At 42.7% G+C, this 18,079-nt stretch overlaps 2 protein-coding genes across 5 annotated transcripts; one reads left to right on the forward strand and one right to left on the reverse strand.

The window, feature by feature from the left end:
- Window positions 1-337: 337 nt before the first annotated feature.
- On the reverse strand, window positions 338-4,657 carry LOC135561815 (neurotrophin receptor-interacting factor homolog). The gene is made up of 4 exons (XM_065003722.1): window positions 4,171-4,657; window positions 3,983-4,086; window positions 3,811-3,874; window positions 338-3,632 (listed from the first exon to the last, which is right to left on the reverse strand). The coding sequence occupies exons 1-4, from the start codon at window positions 4,478-4,480 to the stop codon at window positions 2,539-2,541; spliced, it is 1,572 nt and encodes a 523-aa protein (XP_064859794.1). The 5' UTR covers window positions 4,481-4,657; the 3' UTR covers window positions 338-2,538.
- Window positions 4,658-6,788: 2,131 nt separating this feature from the next.
- LOC135561810 (zinc finger protein 394-like) lies at window positions 6,789-17,635 on the forward strand. 4 transcript variants are annotated; one of them, XM_065003709.1, is made up of 5 exons: window positions 6,790-7,276; window positions 7,397-7,533; window positions 7,955-8,167; window positions 13,759-13,974; window positions 16,423-17,635. In XM_065003709.1, exons 1-5 carry the CDS (start codon window positions 6,979-6,981, stop codon window positions 16,462-16,464), a joined length of 906 nt encoding a protein of 301 aa, XP_064859781.1. In that variant the 5' UTR covers window positions 6,790-6,978; the 3' UTR covers window positions 16,465-17,635. The 4 variants fall into 4 exon arrangements, with proteins under 4 accessions (XP_064859780.1, XP_064859781.1, XP_064859778.1 ...); XM_065003708.1 differs by lacking the exon at window positions 16,423-17,635 and having other exon boundaries at window positions 6,789-7,276; window positions 7,958-8,167; window positions 13,759-15,383; XM_065003706.1 differs by lacking the exon at window positions 16,423-17,635 and having other exon boundaries at window positions 13,759-15,383.
- Window positions 17,636-18,079: the final 444 nt, after the last annotated feature.

Here is an 18,079-nt window from a genome sequence, read left to right on the forward strand (position 1 = left end):
CTTTCGGATGGGATGTTAAACGGGTGTTCAGACTCTCTGTGGTCATTAAAAATCCCATGGCACTTATCGTAAGAGTAGGCGTGTTCACCCCGGTGTCCTGGCTAAAATCCTAATCTGGCCCTCATACCATCATGGCCACCTAATCATCTCCCCAAATGGCATATATCACTCCTCACCTTTCTAGCTGCTGTTTGGTAAGCGTTCTGGCACAAAAATGGTCACTGTACATCACCTTGGTGGTGGATGAGGTGAGTTTCTCCCTTACTATGTAAAGCACTTTGAGTACCTCAGTTGGTAGAAAAGCACTATGTAAATCCAATCAATTATTATTACTCAATTACATTAGCCTACTTTATTGTATGAGGACAGACACTAAATATATATTAATTCCATCACATCTCTATAATCTTCTTGTAGCCTATCAGTCTTATAGTACATCAATATTGTTGAGAGGCAAAAGGAAATTGGAATTCTTATGAGATTGATCTTTATTGAATTTCGCTTGCTTATATTTCTGCGTGTTAAATATGGCTTTTAACTAGGTCTATGTATTGTAATTTACCCCAGGACGTTGCTGTAAATCACAATGTATTCTCAAGTCAACTCACCTGGTTAAATAAATAATAAATACAATTCAAATAAATTACTGTACTGCACCAATGATTTTTTAAAATCTTCACCTGTTATAAATGATGGATTATCAGTCCACTCTGGACCAAGCATCAAGCCAGCTGAACTGAAAACACAACCACTACACACAGAGGGTAGTGTTCAATGTGGTAACTATCCAAACTAGAGGTCGACCGATTAATTGGAATGGCTGATTCATTAGGGCCGATTTCAAGTTTTCATAACAATTGGTAATCGGCATTTTTGCACACCGATCATGGCCGATTACATTGCACTCCACGAGGAGACTTTGTGGCAGGCTGACTACCTGGTATGTGAGTGCAGCAAGGAGCCAAGGTAAGGTGCTAGCTAGCATGAAACGTATCTTATATAAAAAAAAAAATCTTAACATAATCACTAGTTAACGACACATGGTTGATGATATTACTAGTTTATCTAGCTTGTCCTGCGTTGCATATAATCGATGCGGTGCCTATTAATTTATCATTGAATCATAGCCTACTTCGCTAAACGGGTGATTTAACAAACGCATTTGCGAAAAAAGCACTGTCATTGCACCAATGTGTACCTAAACATAAACATCAACGCCTTTCTTAAAATCAATACACAAGTATATATTTTTAAACCTGCATATTTAGTTAATATTGCCTGCTAACATGAATTTCTTTTAACTAGGGACATTGTGTCACTTCTCTTGCGTTCTGTGCAACAGAGTCAGGGTATATGCAGCAGTTTGGGCCACCTGGCTCGTTGCGAACTAATTTGCCAGAATTTTACATAATTTTACGTAATTATGACATAACATTGAAGGTTGTGCAATGTAAACAGCAATATTTAGACTTATGGATGCCACCCTTTAGATAAAATACAGAACGGTTCCGTATTTCACTGAAATAATATACATTTGTTTTAGAAATTATAGTTTCTGGATTTTACCATATTAATGACCTATGGCTCATATTTCTGTGTGTTATTATAGTATAATTAAGTTTATGATTTGATAGAGCAGTCTGACTGAGCGGTGGAAGGCAGCAGCAGGCTTGTAAGCATTCTTTCAAACAGCCCTTTACTGCGTTTGCAAGCAGCTCTTCGCAATGCTTCAAGCATTGCGCTGTTTATGACTTCAAGCCTATCAACTCCCGAGATTAGGCTGGCAATACTAAAGTACCTATTACAACATCCAATAGTCAAAGGTATATGAAATACAAATGGTATAGAGAGAAATAGTCCTATAATAACTACGACCTAATACTTTTTACCTGGGAATATTGAAGACTCATGTTAAAAGGAACCACCAGCTTTCATATGTTCTCATGTTCTGAGCAAGGAACTTAAACGTTAGCTTTTTTACATGGCACATATTGCACTTTTACTTTCTTCTCCAACACCTTGTTTTTGCATTATTTAAACCAAATTGAACATGTTCATTATTTATAAGAGACTAAATTGATTTTAATGAAATATTATATTAAGTTAAAATAAAAGTGTTCATTGTTCATTCAGTATTGTTGTAATTGTCATTATTTAAAATATATATATAAAAATCGTCCGATTCATCGGTATCGGCTTTTTTTGGTCCTCCGGTATCAGTATTGAAAAATCATAATCGGTCGACCTCTAATCCAAACTGTTAAAAACACATGGACTCAGTGTTCATATGCAAACTCCAGTAGTGTGGAGCCAGTCCCCTAACAACTAGAGAGGAGTTTTTCCTGGTCTGATCACATGGTGAGGAAAAAATCATGGCCCTACTTATCATTATGCCAGGTGGAGTAGTGTGACGTTACCCCTAGAAGCTGATCTTCGGTCAGTTTAGTATATTTTTTTCCACTAATGCTTAAGGTTAGGATTTGGGAAGAGGAAGCGGATTCTAGATCTGTACCTAGGGGAAACTTCACAGTGGAACACTCAGGGCAGCACAACGTCCTGTGGCCTGCCGCCAGTGTGGATAAGGAGATGCCTCTTCATGTGGCCGGACTGGGTGAAGCACTTCCCGCAGTAGATGCAATGAAATGGTTTCTCTCCGGTGTGCACCCTCTCATGCATCTTCAGCTGGTGGCTGTGGGAGAAGCGCTTGGTGCAGTGGCTGCAGCCGTACGGTTTCTCCCCCGTATGGACCCGCATGTGCCTCCTTAGGTATGCCGGCTGAGGGAAGGGCTTTCCGCAGAGGCTGCACCGGAGCTGCCTCTGGGTGGAGTGAGACATCAGCTGTTGCGGCTGCTTTTCTATGCCTTTCGATGAAGAAGTGGAGCCTCTGTTGAAATTCGGGAAGTGGGCTGGCTTCCCTCTTTGGGGAACCTGGTGGAGGGTAACCCTTGGGGATGAAAATCTGTTTCGGTTGGACAGTCCACTGAAATCTGGCAACTTGGACCTTGATCCTACAGTTGTCCCTTGTTCTGCATGTTGAGTGTCAGGGGGACACTTTGTCTGTCCAGACTCCATTCCCCCTCTTCCTCTGTTGTCCACAAGCTGCCTGCTGTCTGAACAAACCTCTCCAGATGTCACCTCTTGGCCAGTTATGCTCCATTCTGAACTCATATCTGCCTCCACTTTAATGGGAACTGAGTCCACCATCACCACATCAGGCACCCAGTCCAGAGAGCCTGAAGCAGACATGCAGACCCCAGAGTTACCAGGCACCCCTCTCCTCTCTGGATGTTCAGACAGCCTCTTGGAGTCTCGCCCTGCATTGTGAGGAGCATTCACAGTTGGGTTGTCAGTCTCTTGGTTCTCTGTCCATTGGGACAGGCTGTATTCTATGGGTTGATGGTCAGTTTCCCAGGTCACACCCTCAGCAACCTGATGGCCCTGTCTTGTTCTGTTGTATTGTGACGCTTGATGCTGGAACGTCTGGTTGTCAGGTTCTATATTGAGTGAGGTGTCTGGAGCTCTGTGTCTGTTGCCCTGCTGGTCCAGAAGATCTGTGGTTTCAGTAGATGATGAAGAACCTGGTTCTGCCACAATGATCTTCTCACTGCTCTCACTGACTGGTTGGACAATCTCTGAAATGGGGAAAAGTAAAGCACAGCATCAGCTTCCTGTAGTGGAGACAGATTCTTCTTTGCCTTATTTATTAGTTATTGGTAATGACTAAGAAGTTAATAAAATACGGCAATAAACATTGAAGGCTTTACTCAACATAAAGTGTAAATTGCATAGACATGATAAGTTGCATAATACCTTCGGTTATGCTGGTGTCAAGATTTTCCATTTTGATATGAGGTGCCTCTTGCATATCTGCCATCTGTGTTTTTGTATTCACCAGAAAATGTTTTATTAGAAATATATCCTCACCAACATTTGAAATATGAGAACACAAATAATCAATTTGACCCTGTCTATGACAATTGACCTGCATGGCCCCATCCTGGTCTGTCGCTGTGCGTCCTGCGTCTCTCCGGTTGGTGACATCCTGCATACATTTGCCCCCTTCACTGTAGGCAAAACGATTTTCCACTGCACCAGAAAAGAGAACCCTTCATAAACGTTACATTACACGTAATTTTTAATATGTTGAAATTTAGTTTAAAAAAGACCTACAATATCCAAGTCTGCTTTTTGCCTTTTCTACGAAGCTCTCTCTCTCCCGGGCAACATGATCGGCGTCCACTCGCCTGTGAACTGTGCGTCGCAGGGCTCCAAATCTCTCTGCGCTCCGTCGAGAATTCTGGAATTTTGTCAAAACCAGCTTCCTCCGCAGGTTATCAATTTCTTTCTGGCTATGGGAAATTTCCAAACGTAAGGCAGCATGGCCATCATCTACAAGTTTGCAGATTTCGGCAACGGCTGCATTCGCCAAAACCTCAATGATGGAGGCTAGCTGAGCATGAAAGACAACGGTATTGGACATGGCCTTCCTTGGATTGGTACTATTTATATGTTAAACACTTGTATTATAGTCCTACTAGCTCATTTGCAATGCAGTGTTCAGATAATGTCCTGAGACGTCACACCATAGATTTGCGGTATGCTTCGAACACATCTCTATTTCGTTTGTTTTTGTTCCGGAAACAAAAGGTTGTCGGCTACTTCCTCGATATTTTTCCAAAATAAAGGTTGCAACACACAATATTTATGTTAGTTTCAACATTGCCACCTACTGCTACTTAAAGGAATCAAATGTTTTACAAATCAGCCTTCTTTGACTTATAACAAAACAGTGAATTAAATCAAACACACACATTTTCCTTCAACAATTATTATTTACTATTTAGTTCAAGTACAAAAATACACAATCATCATACAATATGACGTTCAAAGGAATAAATCAATGCCCTCAATAAAAGTACATCGAAGAGTAGACTCAGGGTTTTATTTTATTTTTTATTTATTTCACCTTTATTTAACCAGGTAGGCTAGTTGAGAACAAGTTCTCATTTGCAACTGCGACCTGGCCAAGATAAAGCATAGCAGTGTGAACAGACAACACAGAGTTACACATGGAGTAAACAATTAACAAGTCAATAACACAGTAGAAAAAAATGGGCAGTCTATATACAATGTGTGCAAAAGGCATGAGGAGGTAGGCGAATAATACAATTTTGCAGATTAACACTGGAGTGATAAATGATCAGATGGTCATGTACAGGTAGAGATATTGGTGTGCAAAAGAGCAGAAAAGTAAATAAATAAAAAATAAAAAAACAGTATAAAAACAGTATGGGAATGAGGTAGGTGAAAATGGGTGGGCTATTTACCAATAGACTATGTACAGCTGCAGCGATCGGTTAGCTGCTCGGATAGCTGATATTTGAAGTTGGTGAGGGAGATAAAAGTCTCCAACTTCAGCGATTTTTGCAGTTCGTTCCAGTCACAGGCAGCAGAGTACTGGAACGAAAGGCGGCCAAATGAGGTGTTGGCTTTAGGGATGATCAGTGAGATACACCTGCTGGAGCGCGTGCTACGGATGGGTGTTGCCATCGTGACCAGTGAACTGAGATAAGGCGGAGCTTTACCTAGCATGGACTTGTAGATGACCTGGAGCCAGTGGGTCTGGCGATGAATATGTAGCGAGGGCCAGCCGACTAGAGCATACAAGTCGCAGTGGTGGGTGGTATAAGGTGCTTTGGTGACAAAACGGATGGCACTGTGATAGACTGCATCCAGTTTGCTGAGTAGAGTGTTGGAAGCCATTTTGTAGATGACATCGCCGAAGTCGAGGATCGGTAGGATAGTCAGTTTTACTAGGGTAAGCTTGGCGGCGTGAGTGAAGGAGGCTTTGTTGCGGAATAGAAAGCCGACTCTTGATTTGATTTTCGATTGGAGATGTTTGATGTGAGTCTGGAAGGAGAGTTTGCAGTCTAGCCAGACACCTAGGTACTTATAGATGTCCACATATTCAAGGTCGGAACCATCCAGGGTGGTGATGCTAGTCGGGCATGCGGGTGCAGGCAGCGATCGGTTGAAAAGCATGCATTTGGTTTTACTCGCGTTTAAGAGCAGTTGGAGGCCACGGAAGGAGTGCTGTATGGCATTGAAGCTCGTTTGGAGGTTAGATAGCACAGTGTCCAATGACGGGCCGAAAGTATATAGAATAGTGTCGTCTGCGTAGGGTTAATACTTGTCTCAAAACTAACTGAAAAACCACACTGAGAATGTACTCTTAAGTAAACGCTTGCTAACTCTGAACAATGTAACAGTTTAAAAGAGAAAAATATTTGAATATAGCATAAATAGCTAATGGGACTGAGTGGATTGATAATGTATAAATTATGACAGCTGAAGATTTTAAACAACCCTATGAATTTGCTTCCATGTAAGCATTTCACGGAAAGATTGTATTGGGCGCATGTGAGAAATAAAAATGTGATTCAATATGTTTTGGTGCAGTGGCAAACCAAAGAACGGTATTTAATCATTTCAATTTGCATCTCAACAATATAGATGTACTATTAGACTGATCGGCTACAAGCAAATTATAGAGATGTGATGGATTGTATTAATATCTATTTAATGTCAGTCATACTGTTGTTATTGCTGTTTTTATCATGAAACATGGTTTACGCCAGAGAACCTGTAGTTTATTACATAGCTACAACATTGTTGTTATTGCTGTTTTTATCACGAAACAGAGTTTACGCCAAAGAACCTGTAGTTTATTATGGAGCTACAACATTGTTGTTATTGTGGAACACTCCTGTACAGTAGGTGGCGGTGTCCAACTTTCAACTCTACCATCCAGCATAAGGAAACATAATCTCACCAGCTAAAAACAAAGCTAGCCAGCGATGTGTAGTTTCTGATATGATTCTCTTTATTTTAATAGCTAGCTAGATAACTGTAAATTCACATAACATAGAAAACATAAAAACTGTTTCGTTGAAAAGGGGCCAAAAGCGTCGGGGGACAATGTCGGGTTCCGTGGTCGAGTTCCAGGCGCAGATAGCCTCAATCATGGAGGTGCTAGCCAACGCGGCTGTAGCCGAAATCTGCAAAATTGTTGACGATGGCTATGCTGTTGTACACATGGAGATGTCCCAAAGCCACAAGGACAACGACTTTCTCCGGAGGAAATTGAAATTGATGGAATTTCAGATCGCGAGGTTTCGGGCTGAGAGAATAAAGCTTTCAGAGGGGTCCGTCCACAATCGTTTCCATGGAATACGCCTCCTAAACAGACACAACCATCGAGAGAAGGCAATGACAGGTTGGTGGTGATGATGAATGTGACAGTGTGCAGATAGTCTAAATCGCTAAATCGTTGTTTGGAACTTTGTAAAGCACCATTGATGGATGGGGTCAAATTAAACTCCCCCTTTATTTCCAGGACCTACTTGGCAAAGCAGAAACAGACTTTCCAACAGGAGTTTTGGGAACAGCAGCATTCAAAGAGACAGACAGCCCATAGACGTGGACCAAGACGATGTCTCTCCATCAAAGCATATGGATGCTACAAGTGATGAGGTAAGTTCCAATTTTAACAGCCGATTTTAGACTGTCACAGACTTATATCTGTTTTAGTCTCGGACACCAGACACTTCCTTCCATCTGGGGATGAGGTTATGTCTGAATAGATGTGTATGTCAGCATATTATAACTAGTGATGTAGTGGTTAAAAATAGGCAAGTAAAAAGTGATTGCCGTTTGCGGTGAGTAAAGTAACAGTCCCTATACTTTCAATGCACTTTTGTGCCAAAGGGTTGTAAAGGCATGTGTAACATACAGACGGTGGAGTTTACCCTCCAATACACCACTGATTATAACACAATAACAACAAGACAACTACTATGAATTTCACTAAATCCCATGTCATGCCCATATCTCCATTCAGTAGATAGTGTATGCTCTGTCTCACTCACTCATCTCTCCCACTTAACCCCATCAGCAGTCAGCAGAGACAGAGGAAGGGGAACCAGACCTGCTAATCATCAAGGATGAGGGGGAAGGAGATGACCAGGACTCTAGGATCAGCCACCCAGCTAGAACAGTGGAGGGCAGCAGAGAACTAACCACCCAACCGGCTGCAGCCACCACAGAGGACCCCGCCTTCCAGCTCAGTGGCCCCAGAGGCAACAACAACTACAACACCGCTATGGAGGTCAGTGGATCTGACGCCGTCCTCCTCCAATCAGAAACAGGGAATGTGAACCAGAGACCCCAGCAACACACAGGATTTGAACCCAGAGCAGAGAGACAGAGTCTGGACACTAAGTGTGACATGAACAGGGACCTCAATCTCCTAAGAGATTCTTTAAACCAGGTGTGGAGAGAGGTAGTAGTGAATGATGATGGCGCCTCTGCTGCTCACACTAAAGTAATGGACCTAGGGAGTGGCTCAGTGGGCCCAGAAACACAGAATAGCTCAGACATAGAAATGAGAAGTGTAGGGTTAGAAAACCATAGGTTTTCCCCCAAGTCGTTCCATTCTTCATCAGAAAATGTGATAGTGATTGACTCTGTATCCAGTGGCCAGCAGGTAGATAGAGATTTAGAGTGGGGTCAGGTGGGTACATCTACTACACCACAGGTCAATGGGACTGGAAATAGGCAGGGAGTGAGAATGTTTGAGAGGAACGCACCAATGATTCGCCCCGTTCACCCCGAATCGATGAGAGACAACACTATGCAATTGGTTTCACCCGGATTCCGGCCCTCAGAGATAAATACAGGCATGCATCTTGACACAGGAAATGCAGGTGAGGCCAACAAAGCTAGTTGGTGTTCGTTGGCAAGCTTCCATAGACACTCTGAAATACCAGGAAGAGGAGCTCAACAATCAGCTCATGCCTCACTTCCTTTTAGACCAAGCACCACAACTTCCTGTCACTCGAATAATCTTGCCACAGACATTACACCTGGCACCATAGAACGACCGTATGGTTGCCCAACATGCCATAAGAAGTTTGTCCACGAGAGTGACTTGCGGCGGCATGTGGCCATCCACACCAGAAAGCGATCATTCTCCTGCACCTTGTGTGAGAAGAGCTTTGTGTGCGCCAGCCATCTCCAAATGCACCTGAACGTCCACACTGGGGAGAAGCCCTTTAGTTGTGCACAGTGCGGGCGCAGGTTCTCCCACTCCAGCAATCTGAAAAGACATCAGAAGCTTCATCATTGAGACAAAGGCTGTGACCGTCATGGAGTTTTGGATGGTGGTAATTGATCAGCCTAATAACCTTGGTCACCATTATAACCGTTTGAATTGCAAAAGACAAACATTTTCTTCTTTCCTCCGCTCCTGAATTGTTTCACCAAGGAGCAACAAAGTTTCATCACCTTGGAGATTCCATGTTACAGCAGAAACCATGGAGATCCTATTAAATTACTAGAGGGGCTATGTCATAAACATTCAAAAGTTCTAGAGTGGGGTGAAAATGTCAGCCATTCTAGTCAGGGAAAAATCCAAACCAGTCTAATTGGAATGAATGGCAGTAGAGGCAGAGGTGATTCATAGATGCAGTAAAGAGGTCAATGGAATGCAGACCGCGGGGAATAGAAGAAGGATGCCAGATTGGCGCAAGTTCAACAAATCTTAACTAACAAAGTGGATATTCACAAATCCGTCATGATTGTGCCTCTGGAGTGGAGCAGCGGTCTAAGGCACTGCTTCGCAGTGCTAGCTGAGTCACTTCAGATTCTGGTTCGATCCCAGACCCATGAGGCAGCGGACAATTGGCCCAGGGTCTTCCAGGTTAGGGGACAGCCGGGTTGTCCTTTTCCCATCGCACTCTAGCGACTCCTGTGGCAGGCCATGCGCAATGCACCTCCACATTAGTGCGTCTGGCTTCCAGGTTAAGCGAGCAGTGTGACAAGAAGCAGTGTGGTTTGGCGGTGTTGTGTTTCGAGTACGCACGGCTCTCGACCTTCGCCTCTCCCGAGTCCATACAGGAGTTGCAGCGATGGGACAAGACTGTAACTACCAACTGGGGAGAATAAGGGGTAAAAAAATTAAATACAAATCCGTCATGATTGATGTATTGTAACAGGTCCACAATGTGTTTACAATGTGCGCTGCATAACATTTAGAAGTAGTCCCTTTTCAGATTTAGAAGTAGTGACTGCTAAATGCTAACTCCCGTTCAAATAAACTGTTAGCATCGCTAGCACAGAGCAATCGTTGGTGGTAGTTTTTAACTGTAATGCAGTTGAATGATGAAGATAACATGAACATATATTGGGGTTGACATCCATACAACCATTATACTCTGATTTTTACCTCAACATAGTGTGAAATACACACATAAACAATAGCCTAAATGTAGGCTAATTTAGCTGCGTGGCAACAAGGAGATTCATTCCTCACACGTTTCAATGGCATTCATATTGTTTTGGTCGATTTCCATTGACCTCTACTGCATGTACTGTATTTCTCTGTTTTACTTATGCAGAACAATTCAAGTAAGGAGTGTGATATCAGAGATTGTGTAATAGAATGATTGTTAACCTAAAATATTGTCATGAAATTATAAATACAGTTTATACAGGTTTTATACACATTTTCTGTATAAATAGTCTCTATAATATATCTAAACGGACCATAAATGTCTCACGGTTTGTTTTCTTGGAAAGCTGTGAATGTTGTAATATGATACAATATCAGTACTTATTGCATTTACAACTTGTATAAGACCTATCATCAGCTGTTTTCAGCCAGTGTATGGCTGTGGATAGACTGCACTGTTTGTATGGAATGTTGGCATAATGACAGTTCATTTGAACAATTATTTGAAATCATTCAACTTAAACTGGCTGGCTAATAAATATACTGTGCAGATAATCTTCAATGTATTGTTTTACACAATATCTTATCGCAGCACACTGGCTGCCCATGGTTGACCAACTCACTGAACAAAATGGCTGACTTGAATACTGTTATAAGACCTTTCATGTACATTCTTGTGTTCTAATTCCTAATTCTATGGCAGAAACGGACTCGGCCACACGAATGCCTGACCGTCCCATTTTCTGTCAGCTGTTCGATCCACAAAAAAGCGTTAATTGACATGTTTTTGCGGTTATGACGGTTCATTTACTTTTCATGATGGACTTCATCCATAGCCATCAGTTACAGGGTTGTACGGTAATTGTGCCAACCCAAGACACAGAAGCAAGAGATTCCTATGGAAAACAATCTATGGATAACCTTCATGTCAGTTAGGTTATAGCAATACATTATTTTTATTGTCATTTATTTATTTGTATTATTTTTTGTATTTATAAATATTTGTATTTTTTAAATATATATTTTTACTCTGCGTCGTTGGGAAGGGCTCGTAAGCAAACATTTCATAGTAAAGGCCTGGATTCAATCACATCAAGCGTTAACCTGGCTGGTTAACCTGGCTGTGTTCAAGGTGGAACTATGTTGGAGTTGTAGCCGTCAAATCGGTGAGCAGCTGGTCTTGCTATCATTGTCACAAAGCCACATCCGCCCCACTTGCGTTAGAAGTTCGGAACGTGAAAGTCTAGGCTATTAAACAAAATAATGAGGATTTCTATCAGCCTAATCAAGGTGTGGATTACATCTCACATTCCAGTGTTCGAACTTGTAAACTAGGCTGCATGGGATTTCTCTTAATCTAACTCTGTGCATCCAATGGCGATGTACGCTTTAGGTATAATGCCAGGAGCCGCTTGTGGATTTGACAGCTCTAACGCAGTTCTACCTCCAACACGCCAAAACAACCACTATGTGGATGTCGGCTAAAGCGGATCTGATTTAATATATCCCAAAATCTACACCCATTGTATTTGGCACATGTGACTTGAAAGTCCTGCCTACTTCCTGGATCATGTCCCTTGCTGTTTTTAAATGGGATTCAAGAGTATGAAATCAAATTCATATAAACGCTGTCTTTTAATATACACTCATTACCAAAAGTATGTGGACACCTGCTCATCGAGCATCTCATTCCAAAATCATGGGCATTAATATTTAGTTGGTCCCCCCTTTGCTGCTATAACAGCCTCCACTCTTCTGGAAAGGTTTTCCATAAGATGTTGGAACATTGCTGCGGGGACTTGCTTTCATTTAGCCACAAGAGCATTAGTGAAGTCGGGCACTGATGTTGGGTGATTAGGCTTGGCTCGAAGTCGGCGTTCCAATTCATCCCATAGGTGTTCGATGGGGTTGAGGTCAGGACTCTTTGCAGGCCAGTCAAGTTCATCCATGCCGATCTCGACAAACTATTTCTGTATGGACGTCGCTTTGTGCACGGGGACATTGTCATGCTGAAACAGGAAAGGTCCTTCTGTTGCCACAAATTTGGAAACACAGAATCATCTAGAATGTAATTGTATGCTATAGCGTTAAGATTTCCCTTCACTGTAATGAAGGGGCCTAGCCCGAACCATGAAAAACAGTCCGAAACCATTATTCCTCCTCCACCAAACGTTATAGTTGGCACTATGCATTGGGGCAGTTAGCATTCATCTGGCATCCGCCAAATCCAGATTCGTCCGTCGGACTGCCAGATGGTGAAGCGTGATTAATCACTCCAGAGAACATGTTTCCACTGTTCCAGAGTCCAATGGCGGAAAGCTTTACACCCCTCCAGCCGGCGCTAAGTGATCTTAGGCTTGTGTGCGGCTGCTCGGCCATGGAAACCCATTTCATGAAGCTCCCGACGAACAGTTATTGTGCTGACGTTGCTTCCAGAAGCAGTTTGGAACTCGATAGTGAGTGTTGCAACCGAGGACAGACGATTTTTACACGCTTCAGCATTCGGCTGTCCCGTTCTGTGAGCTTGTGTGGCCTACCACTTCACAGGTGAACTGTTGTTGCTGTTGACGTTTCCACTTCACAATAACATCACTTGCAGTTGACCAGGGCAGCTCTAGCAGGGCATAAATTTAAACAAACTGATTTAAAATTTGAAAAATGAAATAAAAAATGTTAACATTTTTTACCCAATTGGTAGTTACAGTCTTGTCACCGTACGGACTCGGGAGAGGCAAAGGTCGAGAGCCGCCGTCCTCCGAAACACAACCCAACCAACCCAGCCGCACCAATGTGTTGGAGGAAACACCGTACACCTGGCGACCGTGTCAGCGTGCACTGCGCCAGGCCCCCTGCCGGCTAAACCCTCCCGTAATCCAGACGGTGCTGGGCCAATTGTGCACCGCCTCATGGGTCTCCCGGTCTTGGCCGTCTGTGACAGAGCCTGGACTCTAACCCAGAATCTCTAGTGGCACAGCTAGCACTGCGATGCAGTGCCTTAGACCACTGTGCCACTCAGGAGGCCACTGATGAACTGATTTGTTGGAAAGGTGGCATCCTATGACAGTGCCACGTTGAAAGTCACTGAGCTCTTCAGTAAAGCTATTCTACTGTGAATGTTTGTCCTTGGAGATTACATGGCGGTGTCCTTGATTTTATACACCTGTCAGGAACGGGTGTGGCAGAAATAGCCAAATCCACTAATTTAAAGGGGTGTCCACATACTTTTGTATATATAGTGTATATGCACAATTATATTCGTATAAGTGGATTAATTTACTGTTACCCAAAGTCTTTTAAAGATTTTTGCGCAAAATACAAGTATACCCTCCAGTTCTCCACTGATAAGAACACAATAACAAGGAAACTGCAATAAATTTCACAAAATCGATTGTCATGTCCATTTCTCCATTCAGTAGATAGTGTATGCTCCGTCTCACTCACTCATCTCTCCCACTTAACCCCATCAGCAGTCAGGAGAGACAGAGGAAGGGGAACCAGACCTGCTGATCATCAAGGTGGAGGGAGAAGCAGATGACCAGGACTCTAGGATCAGCTACCCAGCTAGAACAGTGGAGGGCAGCAGAGAACTAACCACCCAACCAGCTGCAGCCACCACAGAGGACTCCGCCTTCCAGTCCAGTGGCCCCAGAGGCAACAACAACTTCAACAACACCGCTTTGGAGGTCAGTGGATCTGATGTCGTCCTCCTCCAATCAGAGACAGGGAATGTGAACCAGGGACCTCAGCAGCACACAGGATTTGAACCCAGAGCAGAGAGACAGAGTCTGGACACAAAGTGTGACATGAACGGGGACCTCAATCTCCTAAGAGATTCTTTAAACCAGGTGTGGAGAGAGGCAGTAGCGACTAACGATGGCACCTCTGCTGCTCACACTAAAGTAATGGACCTAGGGAGTGGCTCAGTGGGCCTAGAAACACAGAATAGCTCAGACATAGAAATGAGAAGTGTAGGGTTAGAAAACCACAGGTTTTCCCCCAAGTCATTCCATTCATCATCAGAACATGTGATAGTGATTGACTCTGTATCCAGTGGGCAGCAGGTAGATAGAGATTTTGAGTGGGGTCAGGTGGGTACAGCTACTAAACCACATATCAATGGGACTGGAAATAGGCAGGGAGTGGGAGTGTTTGAGGGGAATGCACCAACGATTCGCCCCTTCACCCCTGATTCGATGAGAGACACTATGCAATTGGTTTCACCCAGCTTCCGGCACACAGAGAAAAATACAGGCATGCATTTTGGCACAGGAAATGCAAGTGAGGCCAACAAATTTAGTTGGCACTCGTTGGCAAGCCTCCATAGACACTCTGAAATACCAGGAAGAGGAACTCAAGAACCAGCTCATTCCTCACTTCCTGTTGGCCATTTTAGACTAAGCGCATCAACTTCCTCTCACTCCAGTAATCTCGCCACAGATGTTACACCTGGCACCGTAGAACGACCGTACGGTTGCCCAAGCTGCCATAAGACGTTTGTCCACAAGAGCGACTTGCAGCAGCACATGGTCATCCACACCAGAAAGCGGGGATACGCCTGCACCTTGTGCGAGAAGAGCTTTGTGTCCCCTAGCAAGCTCCAAGTGCACCAGAACGTCCACACTGGGGAGAAGCCCTTCAGTTGTGCACAGTGCGGGCGCAGGTTCTCCCACTCTGGCAATCTGAAAAGACATCAGAAGCTTCATCATTGAGAACTGACATGGAACAAGAGATTCCTATTGAAAAAAGCTGTTATAGCAATATCATGAGTTCAAACGTCATTGGTTCTAACATAGTCGTATGTCTGCAGGATGTTTGCCCTGGTCTCATACGTCTACAATACAACGTGGTTCATATTTACAATATCTACAAAGAATGTTACGTTTTCTTGGCTTCTTTAAGGCCAACAGCATCACTCACATTGACTGTTAAGGTTGATCATGGTTGTGTTCTTCTAACACTAAAGTTATAGCAGATACTGAAATTCTACTGTGAGACTGAAAAAGTTGTTTTTCTGTAACAATTTGACCAATGGCTGTTGCTGTTTATTCATTCATTCCTATAATTCCATCAATAAATAATATTTTTCAAATAATTCCATGGTGCTTCTTTAACCTATAGAGATTGATCATAAATATGCAGGTAACTCCCAAAAAACACTTGAGTAAATGAGTGATACAAAGCATATTGAAAGCAGGTGCTATTACAACGGTGTGGTTTCTGATTTAATTAAGCTATTAACATGCCATCATGCTTAGGGTCCTGTATAAAAATGCTGGGCAGGCTATTATTTTGGCTACCATGGCTATGCTGCCATAGGATGATAATGCCCCCATCCACAGGGCAGAAGTGGTCACTGAATGGTTTGATGAGCATGAAAACGATATAAACCATATGCCTTGGCCGTCTCAGTCACCAGATCTCAACCCAATTGAGCACTTATGGAAGATTCTGGAGTGGCGCCTGAGAGAACATTTTCCACCACCATCAACAAAACACCAAAATAATGGAATTTATAGTGGAAGAATAGTGCTCCAATAGAGTTCCAGACACTTGTAGAATCTATGCCAAGGTGCATTGAAGCTGTTCTGGCTCATGGTGGCCCAACACCCTATTAAGACACTTTATGTTGGTGTTTCCTTTATTTTGGCAGTTACCTGAATATTGACCCTAAATATATACACTACTGGTCAAAAGTTTTAGAACACCAACTCATTCAAGGATTCTTCTTTATTTGTACTATTTTCTACATTGTAGAATAATAGTGAAGACATCAAAACTATGAAATAATACACATGGAATCATGTAGTTGTATATTGACCATATAGACTGTAGATTAACCCTAAATATATATTGACCCTACCTATATATATTCTCATATTACTTCCAAATGAAATCAGGCAGATCGAAGGAAAGGAAATTATTGCAGTCCAATATTAGTTTTAAATGTTTTGAGAACAGATAAGCTTCATATGTTCTGTATCAATTAGTTAAATCAGTAAATTAACAACTTAATTCAATCCATTTGATCAATAATATAGCCTCATAATAGCTGAGTTATAATAGACATGTATTTGTTTGAGAGCTTTGTAGAGATCATGCCTGTCTACTTAATTCCTCCCTCCTCTTTTCAGGCCAAATCTACTGTGGAACAGGGGGACACAGAGGGGGAATAGAGTCTGGACAGACAGAGAAGTGTCCCCCTGACACTCACAACGCAGCGCTATGGGGAACTGTAGGGTTCAGGTTCAAGCAGACACTACGTCACTGCCAAATCTAAGGGTAGAGCTCGAAAATTCAAGCCCCTTGGGTGCTGCCATAGAGTTACATTAGAAGTGCCCATCCAAGAAGGCTCAAGGTCATTGGCCACAAACATTACACAACAAGTTGGAAATCGCAAATTCAACAATTAGTGGTTTGGAAGGGATCAGTGACTGCAAGCATTGCAAAGCAAATCACTAGCCTGCTATTCAGTGGAGTGGGTGTGTGTTCCCAATTTTCAGTTTAAGTTAGTCTTTTACAAATGTAAAATGATAAACATTCAATATCGGCCATGCTGTCAATCCAGCATGATTTATGCTGCGCTCAAAACAACTGTTAACTCAGAACTGGAAAATCTGACTTCAGTGAGTTCAAGACAACTGAGAACTCAAGCTCCGACTGGGAAAATACGTTTTGAAAGGTCATCTAACTCGGAATTGTAAATCAGGAACTCGGGCCTCTTTCTAGACCTGAAGATCACTGAAGTCATCATGATTCAACCTTGTTTTTTTTTCTCTCAAGTTCCCAGTTGTCTTGAAAGCACCATAAATCCAGAGAATGCCTGACTTTGATGACAAAGTTTGATGACAAAATTTGCCCACGAAGGACCGCCACGCCACCTTCCTGTTCAATTGAGCACAGCACAACAAGGTCTTGTATGCTGCTGCATAAATGATGTAATATGACAGGGAGATATGTATACTGTAGCTAAGAAAGTAATGCTAAGTGTATGTTGTATTGTAAGCTGTTAGTAACCCATGTGCCTCACCCTAATAATGTGGTCTATTTTCCCCTATTAATTTCACCTACTGTTCTGACTTGGTGGTGCACATGTAGCCTATAACCTGTTTTAGAGAAATGTAATCATTGGATATTGTAAGAGCTTTCATTGTCTGCTTATATGCCCCCTTTATTTATCCTACGGTTCTGACTTGGTGCACAGGGAGAACACTGTAATAACGGCCCATGTTCTGAAATCTGTCGCTGTACATTTCAAATGTGCTGAACAAATAGTTGACCACGTCCGTTCTAGCTTGCTCATTAATGTCTTAATCGAAATTATTTAAAAAACAATCTGATATGGCTGACTTGCTTCAACAAATGTGGTTTCTACTGACAATTGAGATGTATAAACTAGGACATAAGGGGGCGACAAGTGGATAAAAGGCAGTAAATTAAGATGGATTAGCTGTTTCGCTGCCAGACACAGCTCTGCTGATAGCCAGGTGTGGCAGTGGAAAGGTGTTGAGACTGCTATTGGGACTCTGCTGTTGGGACAGCTTTATGTAGGCCCTAACAGTTTGTGGGCCCTGTTTGTCACCGTTATAGTGCAATTAATGTATTGTTTAGCGTTGTGTTGAGTAGTGGCTTTGCTGGCATGCACCCCCAATTTTTTGTGGGGTTTGCCCAACCAAGATTTACATGCTAAAATCGCCATTGAGTTCAAGTTTCCAGATTTCAACGAATGGCCACCCGAAACAACTTTTCATCCCCAACGGTTACTCTCTGCCAGGTTCCCCGCAGAAGGAA

This window comes from Oncorhynchus nerka, linkage group LG18 (assembly GCF_034236695.1).
Source record: "Oncorhynchus nerka isolate Pitt River linkage group LG18, Oner_Uvic_2.0, whole genome shotgun sequence".
NCBI lineage: Eukaryota > Metazoa > Chordata > Actinopteri > Salmoniformes > Salmonidae > Oncorhynchus > Oncorhynchus nerka.

What these genes read in the sequence shown, in the direction of transcription:
- LOC135561815 (XM_065003722.1), bottom strand. Translation starts at nt 4,480, where the DNA reads ATGTCCAATACCGTTGTCTTTCATGCTCAGCTAGCCTCCATCATTGAG. An exon ending in AAAAAGCAGACTTGGATATT is followed by an intron (nt 4,087 to 4,170) that starts GTAGGTCTTTTT and finishes TTTCTGGTGCAG; the next exon opens with TGGAAAATCGTTTTGCCTAC. An exon ending in TGACACCAGCATAACCGAAG is followed by an intron (nt 3,633 to 3,810) that starts GTATTATGCAAC and finishes TCCCCATTTCAG; the next exon opens with AGATTGTCCAACCAGTCAGT.
- LOC135561810 (XM_065003706.1), top strand. Translation starts at nt 6,979, where the DNA reads ATGTCGGGTTCCGTGGTCGAGTTCCAGGCGCAGATAGCCTCAATCATG. An exon ending in TCGAGAGAAGGCAATGACAG is followed by an intron (nt 7,277 to 7,396) that starts GTTGGTGGTGAT and finishes CTTTATTTCCAG; the next exon opens with GACCTACTTGGCAAAGCAGA. An exon ending in ACTACAACACCGCTATGGAG is followed by an intron (nt 8,168 to 13,758) that starts GTCAGTGGATCT and finishes TAACCCCATCAG; the next exon opens with CAGTCAGGAGAGACAGAGGA.